This window comes from Apteryx rowi, unplaced genomic scaffold (genome assembly GCF_003343035.1).
Source record: "Apteryx rowi isolate R43461 unplaced genomic scaffold, aptRow1 scaffold_361, whole genome shotgun sequence".
Lineage (NCBI taxonomy): Eukaryota > Metazoa > Chordata > Aves > Apterygiformes > Apterygidae > Apteryx > Apteryx rowi.
In genome coordinates this window covers 624,989-638,454 of record NW_020450097.1, presented here as the reverse complement: position 1 = coordinate 638,454, position 13,466 = coordinate 624,989, and the positions used below count along the sequence as shown (strand labels likewise).

General features: G+C 34.7%; 1 protein-coding gene across 1 annotated transcript in view; it reads right to left on the bottom strand.

Annotated features, from left to right (window-relative positions):
* PRIM2 (DNA primase subunit 2) overlaps positions 1-13,466 on the bottom strand; it is a 109,599-nt gene that overhangs the window by 49,274 nt on the left and 46,859 nt on the right. Inside the window, exon 7 of the mRNA XM_026073123.1 lies at positions 2,815-2,882. Coding sequence (XP_025928908.1) covers positions 2,815-2,882 — 68 coding nt within the window. The remainder of the gene's footprint in view (positions 1-2,814; positions 2,883-13,466) is intronic.

Sequence of the window (13,466 nt, the reverse complement as noted above, 5' to 3'; positions counted from 1 at the left end):
ATTTCACATACTGCATGTATTCAAAACACCAAGGCATAAGCAGGCATTCTAAAAAAGAAAATAAAAAAAATAGAAACAAAGAGTAAAAAACGTGCAAGATAAAAAAGGCTCAGTGCACAGGCACAGTCCTCTGGTACTTTGATAGGATTACATATGACAGCTTTTGTCTATCTTTGAAATAATTCCTGCTTAAGATTTTACACAGAATGTCAATGTCATGATATTGTAATTTCACTATAAAACCCGGTAAATACCTTTGAATATTGAAACAAGAGTGTTCATCTCATGCATTTGGACAAAGCTTCCATTTCTATAAAATTATGTTAGAATATTAACACTGTACAGATGCTTCCACAGCTTCCTTGATGAGCTATAAGTATTTGCTAAAAATATAATTACAAAAGTTTTAGCAATTTAAGTCTTCTTGTAGCCTACTGTGAGCATGTGAAATCCCTAAGCACATTTTTACATCAAAAAAAATACATTTTAACTAAAACTGTTCTTTAATATTAATTGTACTAGACTGAAAAAATAAAAATCAGCAGTGAAACAATAGCACAAAAAGAGCATCTAAGTCACAGATAAAATAACTATTTAGCCTAGAATAGTCCAATTACAAAATACATGCTATGCCCATTAAAAAAATAGGCATGGATTAAAATATCTATGCAGACATAATCCTCAGCAAAGTGACCTTTTTTGAAGACTAGCTAATTTAAGTCACAGGTAGATAGGAACAGCTGCCAACAAATGTGCAACGCATTAACAACCAAACAATTCTCTGTAACCTTCAGTTGTATGCTCCTTTCACACTTTTCTATCTAAGCTTTTACTCTCCTGATAAAGCTCTGTTGACATATGCCAAAAATAAAATATTGCTGTAAGAAACATCACACAAAGAAGGGGAAGGCCTAAAACCAATACCTTTATGAGCAGGATGAACTAAAATCACAGATTCATAGAAATAACAGAAAAGACCTACTTGGTCATCTGTCTGTCCCTTGACATTTTGCAAGTTATAAGGTTTGATGTATTTTGCCTTTTTGCAAGTTTCTTTAAAATAGACAATGTGGAAGTGTTTACGGAGTTTTTTCAATTGCTGACATAATGCACTGGAAATAGCCCCTCCGTTTTTGCAAAAGCAGAAAGAATGCAAATCACAAGCTGCCTTACATACATATCCAATTTAATATCAGAATATGCAAAAAATATTCTGCATAAATGTGTATCTCTGTTAGTTTTAACAGCTAGTGTTAAAAAAAACTAGCTTTTTTGCAACTTTTCTTTCCCCATACAATAAACAAGTGAAGACTGCTTGCTGTGATAGTGGAGGCTGTTCTGCTTATACAGATGCGTAGCATATATTGGAAGAAAATTCAAGCTTCTCAGTAATTACTCACAGAGAGCATGACTAGCTAACCCAATTGCTCTTTAACTTCAGATGGTGAAAGGTGTGCTACTGAGGAGTATTTCTGAAAATGCCAGTATGATGAATGGTAATAAAAACATGGAAGGGGATCTGCATTCAGAAGTATTCGCTAACTAGTTATGTAACAGTTATGCTTTAATGATTTTTCATTCACTGTTCTTAAAGTTTAACCATAAACAGACAAACAGAGATGCACTAAAAGCTATTTTTCCTATTCTAATTTACACTAAAAGCAATAAGACATGAAACTGCTCCTATGTATTAAAAAAAAAAAGCTGGTAAAGAGATTTGGGGTTTGAAACAAAGTAAAAACACCGCATTTGAGGCATGGTTGCATCATGCAGTAGAGCACCACAGGAGACAAACAGCACGTTAACTAGATTTGCATTCAGGTGCATTGTTGTCCCGATGTAGCTTTGCTGCTCATTCCAGCTCATTCAACACCATTACAGTGATTTCAGGGCATAGTTGTATGTGTTATAAAACAGTGCTTTCCTTACTGACATTCAACGTTTAAGTAAATTTCTACCCTATGAAATATTCAAAATTCAACTGGATAAGTACCTGAGCAACCCAGTCTACCCAGCCACGCTCTGAGTCAGGGTTAGACACGATCATCTCCAGAGGTTCCTTCCAAACTAAATCATTCTGTGATTCTTAACCAGTATCTCTCTTTTTAGCTGTTTGGTCTTCCTCCATACTACCTTAGGAAGTAAACTCTCACAATCAATATAAAGCAGAAAACAATCACCTACATAAGAAAGGGATCAAATCTATGTTTAATCTGAAAAATACTAGAAAAGCATTTTTTCTTACTCTTCATTCCCAAATATATTCAAAGCAGCAAGAAAGATCTTATACACTATACACTCCTAAGAGAGAGGCAGGCTTTTTCAACTGTGTTGTAGGGCACTCTATTGATTCGCACTTTCAGCTCTCTCCATAACCCCATTAAAAAGGTAAAATAGACTCCATTCAGCAGGGATGGAGTGACAGACAATTTTTCCAGAAAGAGAAGCAAAAAAAAAAAGCTTAAAAAACATGAAATAAGGCAGGCACATATTCTGAGAAGTGTAATTTGGGATTTGTTGAGTTTTGTTCATAAAGCAACTTACCAATGTTGCACTTYAATATTAAAAAATTTTTCATAAAAGCTACAGGTATTTTCTTATTGCTTCTCAGAAGAAGCAACACCAGCTATATAAATTTTTTCATGTAATTTAAGTTAAAGTTTGTGTTAAACTGAAAGAATTTTTTTCCACTTTTTTCAGTCAAAGCCAATCCCTCAGATAAGGTATCCGAAAAAAAGTATAGCTAAAACATTCAATTGATAAAATTGTTTTATCTGTATGAAAGAATACATTCATGCTTTCTGTTTATGCTACCTGAGATGATTAAGCAGAGGTTGTAGTCTCTCATCAGACTGTATGGAAGGCAGTGATCGTGCTGTCAGCTAGAAGAAAACAAAAATTCAATTAATAAAATATTATCTTCAAAAATATTATTAGCATACAGCAGGAATGATATAAGAAATCACTCAATGTTGTTACTACTTTATGCAGCATTGGATAAGACATACTTTCTTCTATTAAAACGAAGTACAGCCTTTTAGAATCTAAAATTAACAGAAATATTTATAAATTAAAAAGGTYAACAGCGAAAAGGTAACTTTATTAAATTTAAAATATGTTATATGAATAGCAAGGCATCTTAGAAAATTGTTTACTTTATTCACAGCATACTTGAACCAGATGTCATGTTCTACCTAGACAGCCTACCAGAAATAATGTAATAATGCACAGGCATAATGTAAATATAGTCCATTAAGCCTTATATTTACATTTACATACAATAAATTTACATAATATTTGGCAGTATATGATTTTTTTTATATTGACAAGTCTCCCTGTACATTGCAAAGTGCTACCTTTTTCTTGTAACTGTTTCATATGACTACTTAAAATATTACACTTTTCTTTGAAAAAAATAAATGTAATATTCTATAAAGCAACAAGTACATGTCACTACTGTGGAACACTAGGTAAATGGTTATAAACAAACTTCATATATAGGTATTTTTCATTTATTTTAGTATCTCTACACAGATGCCTACTTCTACTTGTAAAAGTTACAAGAATAACAGTTCTACTGCTACTACATGCATCTACTGAAAATATTAAATATCACATGCATTTCATGATTCTACAGCTTCCACAGTTTGGCTGTATTTTGAAAGTTATGTCCACAAAAATGTAGTATTTTACATTATATAAATCACTATGAAGTTCTTAAGTATTTTACAGATAACTTAGAGCACACATACAAGTAAAGACAAGCACTGAAGTAGGACTAAATAGCAGGCTTCAACTTTTATTTACAATCTGCAAAGAATTATATACCAGAAAAAACTGTGCCCAGCATTTGGGTATAGGGCTTTTATTTGTAACTATAATTCCATGTCAAACTCCATTGTATAATCCACTGTATCCAAGGTACTGAACACAAAAACTATCTTATTAGAGAAAAGCAAAAATATGCTGTCCAATAGGTTAGATATGTAAAAGATACCAAAACACTGTCAAGTAAGGAGCATAGCTCCAACTCTCTAATCATGCTGAAGCAGTTTAATTTCCAGGGAATATTAAACACTGCAGGGTTAAGATATTTCCAGTTCAGAGGCCTGGATGACATGAAGGCTGGACAGAGTAAGCCTCAAACAAAACCACGCAGACATCTTCGAACAGATCTGAGATAATAAAAGCTGTGGTGTGTGAAGTAGCTTATTAAGCCAAACTAAGCACCATGTTATCAGTACCATACAACATTTAAACTGGGGAAAGCAGGGAGAATATTTAACAATAAGAGGAAGAAAAGTAATGAATAAATTGAAGGCAGAGACAATGCTTTAGGTTTTGTTTAAAAACAAAACTACCACAATTTTAAGCCTAACTTCATGCTAGGGTTAGTCCTGGAGCCACCAGATGCCTGTTACAATTCAGATTGCCAAGAGTAAAAAAACAAAAAGGGGAGAGGAGAAATCAAACCAGAACCTTCATATATTTGACCTGCGCAGAATTTCCAAAAGCAAGCTTTCGAAAATTTTGCCAGAATTCAGTCATCTTTTCTACGTAATCTTGCAAGAAGCAGAGTTTTTCTTTTCCCGAGTTCTACGCCACAGTCGTGTTTCTAGTGTGCACTGTGCTGCAATACTGGCTCACAGCGCATAAGCAAAATGACGTTTTCATGTGGCACTATGATAACGACCTGAGAATACATGAAGGAGGCAGGGACTGGGAAACCATATGAATATCAGAATAATTTAAGATTTGGCAGGGGTATTTCAGATAATAAGGAAGGTAAAAGGATGACAAGTCATTGGTGGATGTTTAAGAATTAGTCTGTTTTTCTTCCCCCTTCCCCCAACAAAAATGAAACTAGCACATGAAACAGCATATTGTTGAAGATTTACTATGAACCTAAAAAAAAAAATAGCCTGCCACTAAGCCTGATGTTAAGCAGTGGCTCCACATGTTATCAGGAAAGCAATGACATTTTTACATACAGCAATTAAAAACAAGATTATCGTGGCTCAATTAACTTGTCTCAATTCTTTACGAGCGTGTGAATTTCTTGATTTTCAGGTTACGATATAAGAGCTATTTTTTCCTCCAAGTGTTTTTTGGGGGGCAAGGGGGAAGATAAAGATCATTTTTATTTTTACAAAGAGCTTACTTTCTAGACGAGATGTCCTAATTAGCTGTATTACCCAAGGTTTTAATATGCCATCAGACCATGTGATGATTTTTTTTTTTAATACATCAAATCGAATGTTATTTAGCAAAAGTGTCATGCAAAACTTATGAAGCAGGCACAGAAAGAAAGGTTTTGACAAAGGTTACTTTTAGCTGAGACAGGCTAGTGAGTTATTCCAGGCTCTTTTCACTGTTAATCAGGAAAAAATATATATACATACACACATACACACACACACACACATATATATATCCATCCCTCCCTTTAGGAAGATGAATTAGAGAACCTAAAATGTAAACTATTATGAAAAATATTTCCTTATCAGCTGGTAAGTACTCCCAGAACAAGCGGGAGTTCCTCAAGACACGCTGTCCACATGCACATCCACCACCTGTGATTTGCCCGCACACAACTACTAAAGCCCAAGGTTATTTTGGGTTTTTTTTGCTTTTTAACCCCAGAAATACCTGTACTAGTGTTCATGCTATTTCTTTCATAATTCAACAAATGTAAGCAGGCTTAGTGTGATTTTACCTCCTCAGGTCTTTTCAAGATTACCTATTATAGGGTCCCTATTTGAAAAGGAAGGTGAACGCCTATGCCTACGGCCAGTATTGCTCAAAGAGCACCTGGTCCCTGGGAAGCTGCCTTGCTTTTTTTTTCCTCCAAGAAATTCTTCATTCATACTGTAGATAACTCCAAGCTGTACAACCAAATTTACTTGAAGGAGGCTTGCAAAGACTTTAAAAATGAAAATGAACAGAGGACTGCTCTACCAAGCGCTAAGCAGGTCTTAGAAGGACCTAGTGCTCACAAAGGTGAGCCCGCAGTTCCCAGCAGCCGCTCTACGGCTCCTGGAAACCCAGGCACTCCTCAGAGGTGCTACCTACATTATTTAACCCTTGTCTCCACTGGCAGTTCCAGCTCAGGCATCTGATCCTTACATGCTCCACTATTTAGTGTGCTAAAGTGTGAATTAAGACTGGACATAGTTTGGGAATTTTATGCAGTAGAAAAGACAAGATTTTCCTAAAAAGCTTTTTCTGTGTTTATTTCTGCTGCGATAAAGTAACACATTTAACAAGGTGTAGAAGGAATTGCTCTAATCCAAACGTACAGATGAAAATAAGGTTGAAAGAGGGATTGTTCAAGGAAGCCATAAAAACTAAAAGGTTTTAAAAAGCTCAAAGATAAGGAATAAAAAGCAAAAATACTTAAAAATTAAAAGTTAATCAACTCAAACCCCCTACAAATTACAAAAAAAATGCGATCAGTGCAGCTAAACAGTGACAACCAAGAAAACTCCAAATCAAGATCTGTTAAGAACCCCAGGATATAAAGAAATGTTTTATGTGCACTAGGCATACAAAAGAATTAACAGATTGCTCTCTGAACTATTGGTAGGAAAAGAAAGATGAATTCCTTTCCAATCAACATTTTTTTCTCATTATTCTCACTATTTTACAAGTATAAATTCTGTCCCAGTTTAACAACCTAATATTTCCAAAAATCATTTGATATCTTTTTGATGAACTCCAACGCTCACTTTTTTTTTTTTTTTAACTACCTACAGCCTAAACCATAAGTCAAACCCTATTGTGGGGCAGTTTTCATAAGGTACCAAATATGGACACAAATTCTACCACATTTACCATTACCAGTTACATCCTCACATATTTTAATAAACACCAGAAATGATTGATTATGTTAGGAACTTAATCTCTATAAATCCATGCTTATCTCTTATGAGACTAATAATGTAAAGCCACTTTATTACACAGTCAATTTTTGTTTTATAATCGTGAATTTCAGGGCCCAGCATTTTCCAAAAAGCTTTAGATTTCCTTTGAAAATGAGTTATAAGATTCACCATTCCATTTCTTCATAATCTTAACTAGTTCTCCCTGATGTACCAAACCCATGCATTTCTGGCCTCTTTTTTGTACACAGATATTCTGGCTCAAAATTCAATTTAGACATAAGCATCTCTGGAGTGACAAAGTTAATTATGTGCTATCTTCCTCAAACAGATGGATATTTAAAGGGCTTTTGGAAAAATAAATAAATAAGCAGCCACATACAGTTTTTTCCTGAGAACAGTATTGGCATTTGATCATTTCATCATGCCACTCAAACAAGCCACATATATGCTCTATGTCAGTTGCCATATGGTAGGTGGGAGATCCTGAAGGATAACAGGGACAAACATTCAAATTATACATTCCTTTATCTACTTACTATGTAACTGTATATCTTAAAGAGTTTTCTAGCAAAACCAAGGTCTGGTGACAGTCAATGATTATCACAGCTGCTTATCTCTTTTTACCCTATTCAAAACATGGGCTAATAGCTTTGCTTTGGTGCAGATTAAGAAAAATTCTGACTAAGCATCAACAGCTATAAAAGAACACTAGTATGTTATTTGCAGGAATTTCATATTTTACAAATTGAAATTTAGACTTAATATATTTCCTCAAGCTAGGATACATTCACCAATACACCAGCAGAAGCAGAATTTTCAAAAGGAGAAGTGTAAGAACACAGTAAAGTCCTCACTGCTTTTGCACTGGTCAAAGAAATTTAAAACAAAGCTCATACACACATACCTAGCTTAAAAAAATAGTAAGATTTGAAGTATATTAACTTTCAATTGCACCACATCGTGATCCCCTCATTTTTTTTTCCAGTTTCACAACTTCAGCTTTATCATATCAATAATACAAGCCTCAACACTGATTGTTTCCTCTTCCAACTTTTAGAGGCGCCACAGAATCCAATACCAGAGTAATGTTCTGGGTGTCATAGAACCACTTCTCAGAGATGATTACTTACAGTTTATAACTAGAAAGAGAGACACTGAACTGAATCCTTAATGATGCACACAGTGCACCAAAAATGATTTTTTTTAACTGGTTCTCATATGTGCTTCAGTAAAAAAATTTCCTACTTCCCCACCAAGTACATATCTAAATTCATTTCACACCAATAAGATGTTCGTAAAATTTCAACTTAAGTACAGATTTCATAGTATTTTTCTAAGTTAATTCGTCTTTATCTAACATGAAACCAAAAATGGCTGCTACTGGTCTGTATAAAATCTACTAAGTTATTGGTTCTGTTCTGCATTATAACACCCCCTCACACAGAGCTGTAAGCCTTCGCTATTAGCAGAGCCAAGTTTAAAGAAAACAACAAAACTATAATCCAAAACTAGAGAAAACAAAAAAAACCTACGTGTTTGACAAGAAGCTAAGATATACAGGGTCAAAAATCACTATAAATGAAGACTTTAAATACCTTTTAAAAAAAGGAAGCTTAATCCCATCTAGACAGAAAAAAATGTGAAGTTCAGTCCCAACTCCTAATGACTCTCCAGTAATCTAGAGATCTGACCTGGAGAAGTGCCTCCAAAAGTAACATGTATAGTCATCACATCCATTTGAAATGGTACTAACAAGTTACACTATTTTTAGTTATTAAATTTATACACTAGTCCAGAGCACATTCTAGGCACCATCCCAAAAGTGTCAAAATAAAATGCAGGAATACTTTATGCATACAATATATACTATTACACATTAGCTATTTTTTTCCTAAAATTGCACATCTCCCCATAATTTTCTTGTGCAGCCATTCTTACACTTCACTACTCCAATACTGGGCTTCAATTTTTATTTTGGAGAGATCATATCCAGGTTAATTCATTCTCTAGTTTATTTTTAATAGCTCTAATTAAACAAAGTAGTACCAAAAGAACATAACTAGTTTTTAAATGCTGCTGAGGACAACACAGACAAGATAATTATGTAGTCTTTAATATTATCCACAAGTGTTTTATGCCATTAGTGTAACAGCTTTCTAGTCTCACTAAAAAACAGTCAAAGGTTTGAGACCTGTTCTCCACCCACAGAAAAACTGAAGTAGACTAAAAGTAGTTAGACTATAAAGCAATAACAAGATATAACAGAACACTGCAAAAGCAAAACTCACAGATGAAAAAAGTGGAAGAATGACCAAAGGGCAAAAGAAATCACATAAACAAATTTGTAGTTAAGACCAATCAACTTTTTTTTTTTTTTTTTTTTTTTTTTTTTTTTTTTACAAGATTTAAGATCAGCAGGCTACAAAACCTTGAAAGGGCATGAGAAAGGAGAAGAACAGATTTGTTGCGTAGTTCTAGTAGCAYCATAAGTTTCCAGATGAAAGCAAATGTATTCAAAATATCACTATTTTCAAGTGTTCAATCTCTATGTTAAAACCTCATAGGTCTATCGCTATTAAAGAGCTGTCTCTTTGTGGCAAATATGAAATTTCAGCCTGTCTCTGTGAAATCTTCCAGATAACTAACTGTAGCTTCACAGAATCACAGAATGGTTGAGGTTGGAAGGGACCTTTAGAAATCATCTAGTCCAACACCCCTGCTCAGAGTCACCTACAGCACATTGCCCAGGACCCTGTCCAGATGGCTTTTGAATATCTCTAAGGATGGAGACTCCACAATCTCTCTGGGCAACCTGTGCCAGGGCTCTGTCACCCTCACAGTGAAGTTTTCCCTTATGTTCAGACGGACCTTCCTGTGTTTCAGTTTGTGCCCATTGCCTCTTGTCCTATTGCTGGGCACCACTGAGAAGAGTCTGGCCCCATCCTCTTTACACCCTTTCTTCAGATATTTATACACATTGATAAGATCCTCCCCTTCAGTCTTCTCTTCTCCAGGCTGAAGAGCCCCAGCTCTCTCAGCCTTTCCTCACATGAGAGCTGCTCCAGTCCCTTCCTCATCTTAGAAGCCCTTTGCTAGACTTGCCCCAGTGGCTCCATATCTTTCTTGTACGGAGCAGCCCTGCACTGGACAACACTCCAGGCGTGGCCTCACTTGGGTTGAGTAGAGGGGGAGGATCACCTCCATTGACCTGCTGACAGTGTTCTTCCTAATGCACCCCAGGATACTACTGGCCTCCTTGGCCACAAGGCAAAGTTGAACATGGCTAAAACAATCAATCATCTTGTCCAAGCTCTCTGCACCTCCTTCCTCAGCGTTCTCATCTTTTCCAAATCTATCAACCAAGCTAATAAAAAAAGACCTCTGAGCAAATTTTTCCTCCATTTTCCCTTAACATTGAAATTTGCAATGAAAATATGACATGCTAGAAAAAAAATGCTAGATAAAAAGCAGTATCTACACCTGAAGTGTTTAGAATTCATATTTGTGTATAAACTACATATTCATTGTTAGTAACACAGATAACACCTAAAAAAGACCATGTTGACCATTTGACCAAGCGATTTCCAGTGTCATCAGTTACACTGAAAATAGCCAAGGAAATTGATTAAATTCAATAGCCACAAAAAGGACAACTTTCTGCAAAAAAACACACTATTAATGCAAACTGCAAGTTTGATACATATAGTGCAAAAGTTAACATTAAATTGGCAAAATAATCCTCCATTCTGTATCTTTAAAGATATAAATTTTCACTTGGGATGTACCATGGAACCTGAACAATTCCTTCCACTAAAAGCTTTTGAAGCAAAACTAGTGCTTACTTTTATAGTTTCATTGTTTGATTACAAATGTTTCCATCTCTGTGGCAGCAGCAACAAAAAATGCAAAAACCCCCATGACAAGTTGTATTGTGCACTGATTTTAAGAATTCAGAACCAACATTTATTTCCCATATTCTATGCTGTAACCCTTCAACTAAATATAAGCAATGCAGTAGKGAGAAACAGATAAAGCAAATTTCTTTAACAGTGATTTTGATGCAGCATATAACAATTTATTAAGCTCATGTTAGATTTCAATTAAACAAGCAGCAAGCAAGTTTTAAAAATCAATATTAAGAATATAGAAATTAGAAATAAGAGTATTAGAAAGGAAACAAAACCACACATTTTGAATCTCATACCACAGGGTAACAGACAAAATTTTTATGAGGATCCAGTTCATACTATGATGGCTCTTGCATCTTCCCATGATACATATTGGTGCAAAGAAAGATGCAGGATTAGGTGGTTAATAGGCACATTCTGGAGAGGAAATTTCTATTTAAAAGCAGACAAACCACAGATTACTGCATTATGTTTGCCTGTTCTCCAACCAGTGAATATTTGTTCCTATGATTCATGTCTTTAGCAGTATACGCAATCCCCTCCTGCATTTCTGTTCGCCAGTGTTACCGTAAAAAAAGTAGATAGCACAAACACAACCAAAACAAAACTGGACATCAGAAGTTCAACTTCAGCTTTCCAAGTGAAAGCTTTAAATAGTTCTTCATTGGTTTAATACAAGTTAATGAATGTTCCCGAAGAAAGAATATTGTCTGTGTCATGTCAAAGATTTATCATGTTCAGGGTGAACAAAATGCTAAAATTTTTGCTTAAGAAACCTGCATGGATTTAAAAAAATTCTCAGGTCAGACATTAAATTATGGTTATTACTTTCAAAGATTAAATAGATAATCTATGTCAGCCTGTCCTAAGGAATCAGCCACAGTACGTGTGTTTTCTATTTTGTTTTCTAATAATATGCCACTTCACAGAATATGCCCATTTTGTTAAAATGTGTCTTAATACTGACTTCTGCTTTTTGTTAGCTCACCTGAAACAAGTTTTTACTATTCACTGTTGCCCTGAAAAAATTTAATTGGATAATTTTCATGTCTGCTCTGAAAAGGATGTGATATATAATGTGATGGTTCAGAAAAGTGTTAGTTATTAATAAGAAGGGCTACAGTGGCCTAGTCTGTTGTCCAAAAGGAAAACAAGGATGAAAATTTAGATTGTTTGCTAGAACTGGTTTCGATTAGTATGAACTCCAGGATTAAGAGGAAAAAAACACTTATTGCCAAAGCTATATAACAGAGTGGTTTTCAAGTGAGGATGGAAATTGAGGTCTATACAGTTTGCAAAGCACATTGAAAAAAACTATTATCCTGTAGGCTTAAATATACTAATGTTTACACCGCTACTGGATTTTTCTGAGACTTACAAAACAAAATTTAAAAAAAAAAGGTGAAAACCTTGCTGCTAACATAAACTTGACACCATTGTTTGTGTAGGCAATAATAATTATACCTTAGTTTATTGTTAACAGATGAACAGAAAATGAATACATGAACTGAACAAAATGTAGAGGCATGGCTTTATGGATATAGACTTCACAAGAGCTTTCCCAAGGTGATGTTTCTTGACATTATGCCACCATACTTCTGCAAGGTCACATTAAAATTACCTTGATTTTAAAGAAAAAAGATGCTAATGCTACATTCTGCTTTAAGTTTTAATAACATAGGGACTTTTTGTAGTAATGTTAATGTGGTCAGTCAGAAGAAAAACCTAGACTGGATTTGAGTAGGATCTAAACAGATGACCAGTTAAATTGAGTAAGGGAAAACCCCTTTCACTTGTGGTACATGTACAGATCYCTATAATTTTTCCTAAAATTTGTCAAACCTGCTGTTAAGGGTTCTGATAAGAATGATTCATCTCCAAAGACTAAACAACAAGCCTATTTTCAGGATTTTAAAATATATTTATGTAACAAAAATTGGGGCAAAAAATGGAGGAGATGCTAATTGCCCTGGCTCCTTAAAACCAATTAATTCTCAGCTTTCTATTCTGCACAAAGATGCTGAGACGCTGCTCTTAGGATACTTGACCATGCTGTAAGACATTGCCAAACATGTCTCAGCATAAATTCCGTGTTATCCCTCCTTACAAACTACAAGAACAAGTTATGTCACAAACGAAGAAATCATTACGCTGTATGTGTTTATTTGAAACAGAAAATCATCCTTTTTACACCTTTGACTATGGTCTATTTGTTCCTGCTAAATGCATCATCCAGCTGAGTTCAGGCTTGCACACAAGTATGAAATGAATGAGAAGGAGATAAGTCAGAAGAAAAATGGAAGCAAACATATGAGTAAAAAATAACATTGTAGTACTTGCAACAGTAACACATGCAAAGTAACTGTATGCAATTAGAAATTATCTTCTCTGAAATTAAAAAAACAGAATTATGTTGTAGTCTGGTATTCCAATACTACTTTCAAAAATTCAAGTGAAATGTAAATATGTAAAGAGAGATGATGTTTAAGGCTACTTATTTAAAATTATTAGGCACACCAAAGGTGCAACATTTGGCCCAATCACCTTTTTAATACTAGACGAGCATTCTTCAAACATGTATCTTCAAAGTAATGTGTAGGAAATATTACCCATAGAATACAGTGCATACATGAAGTTATTCTTTCCATATTTATAATATTTAGGATCAACGTGA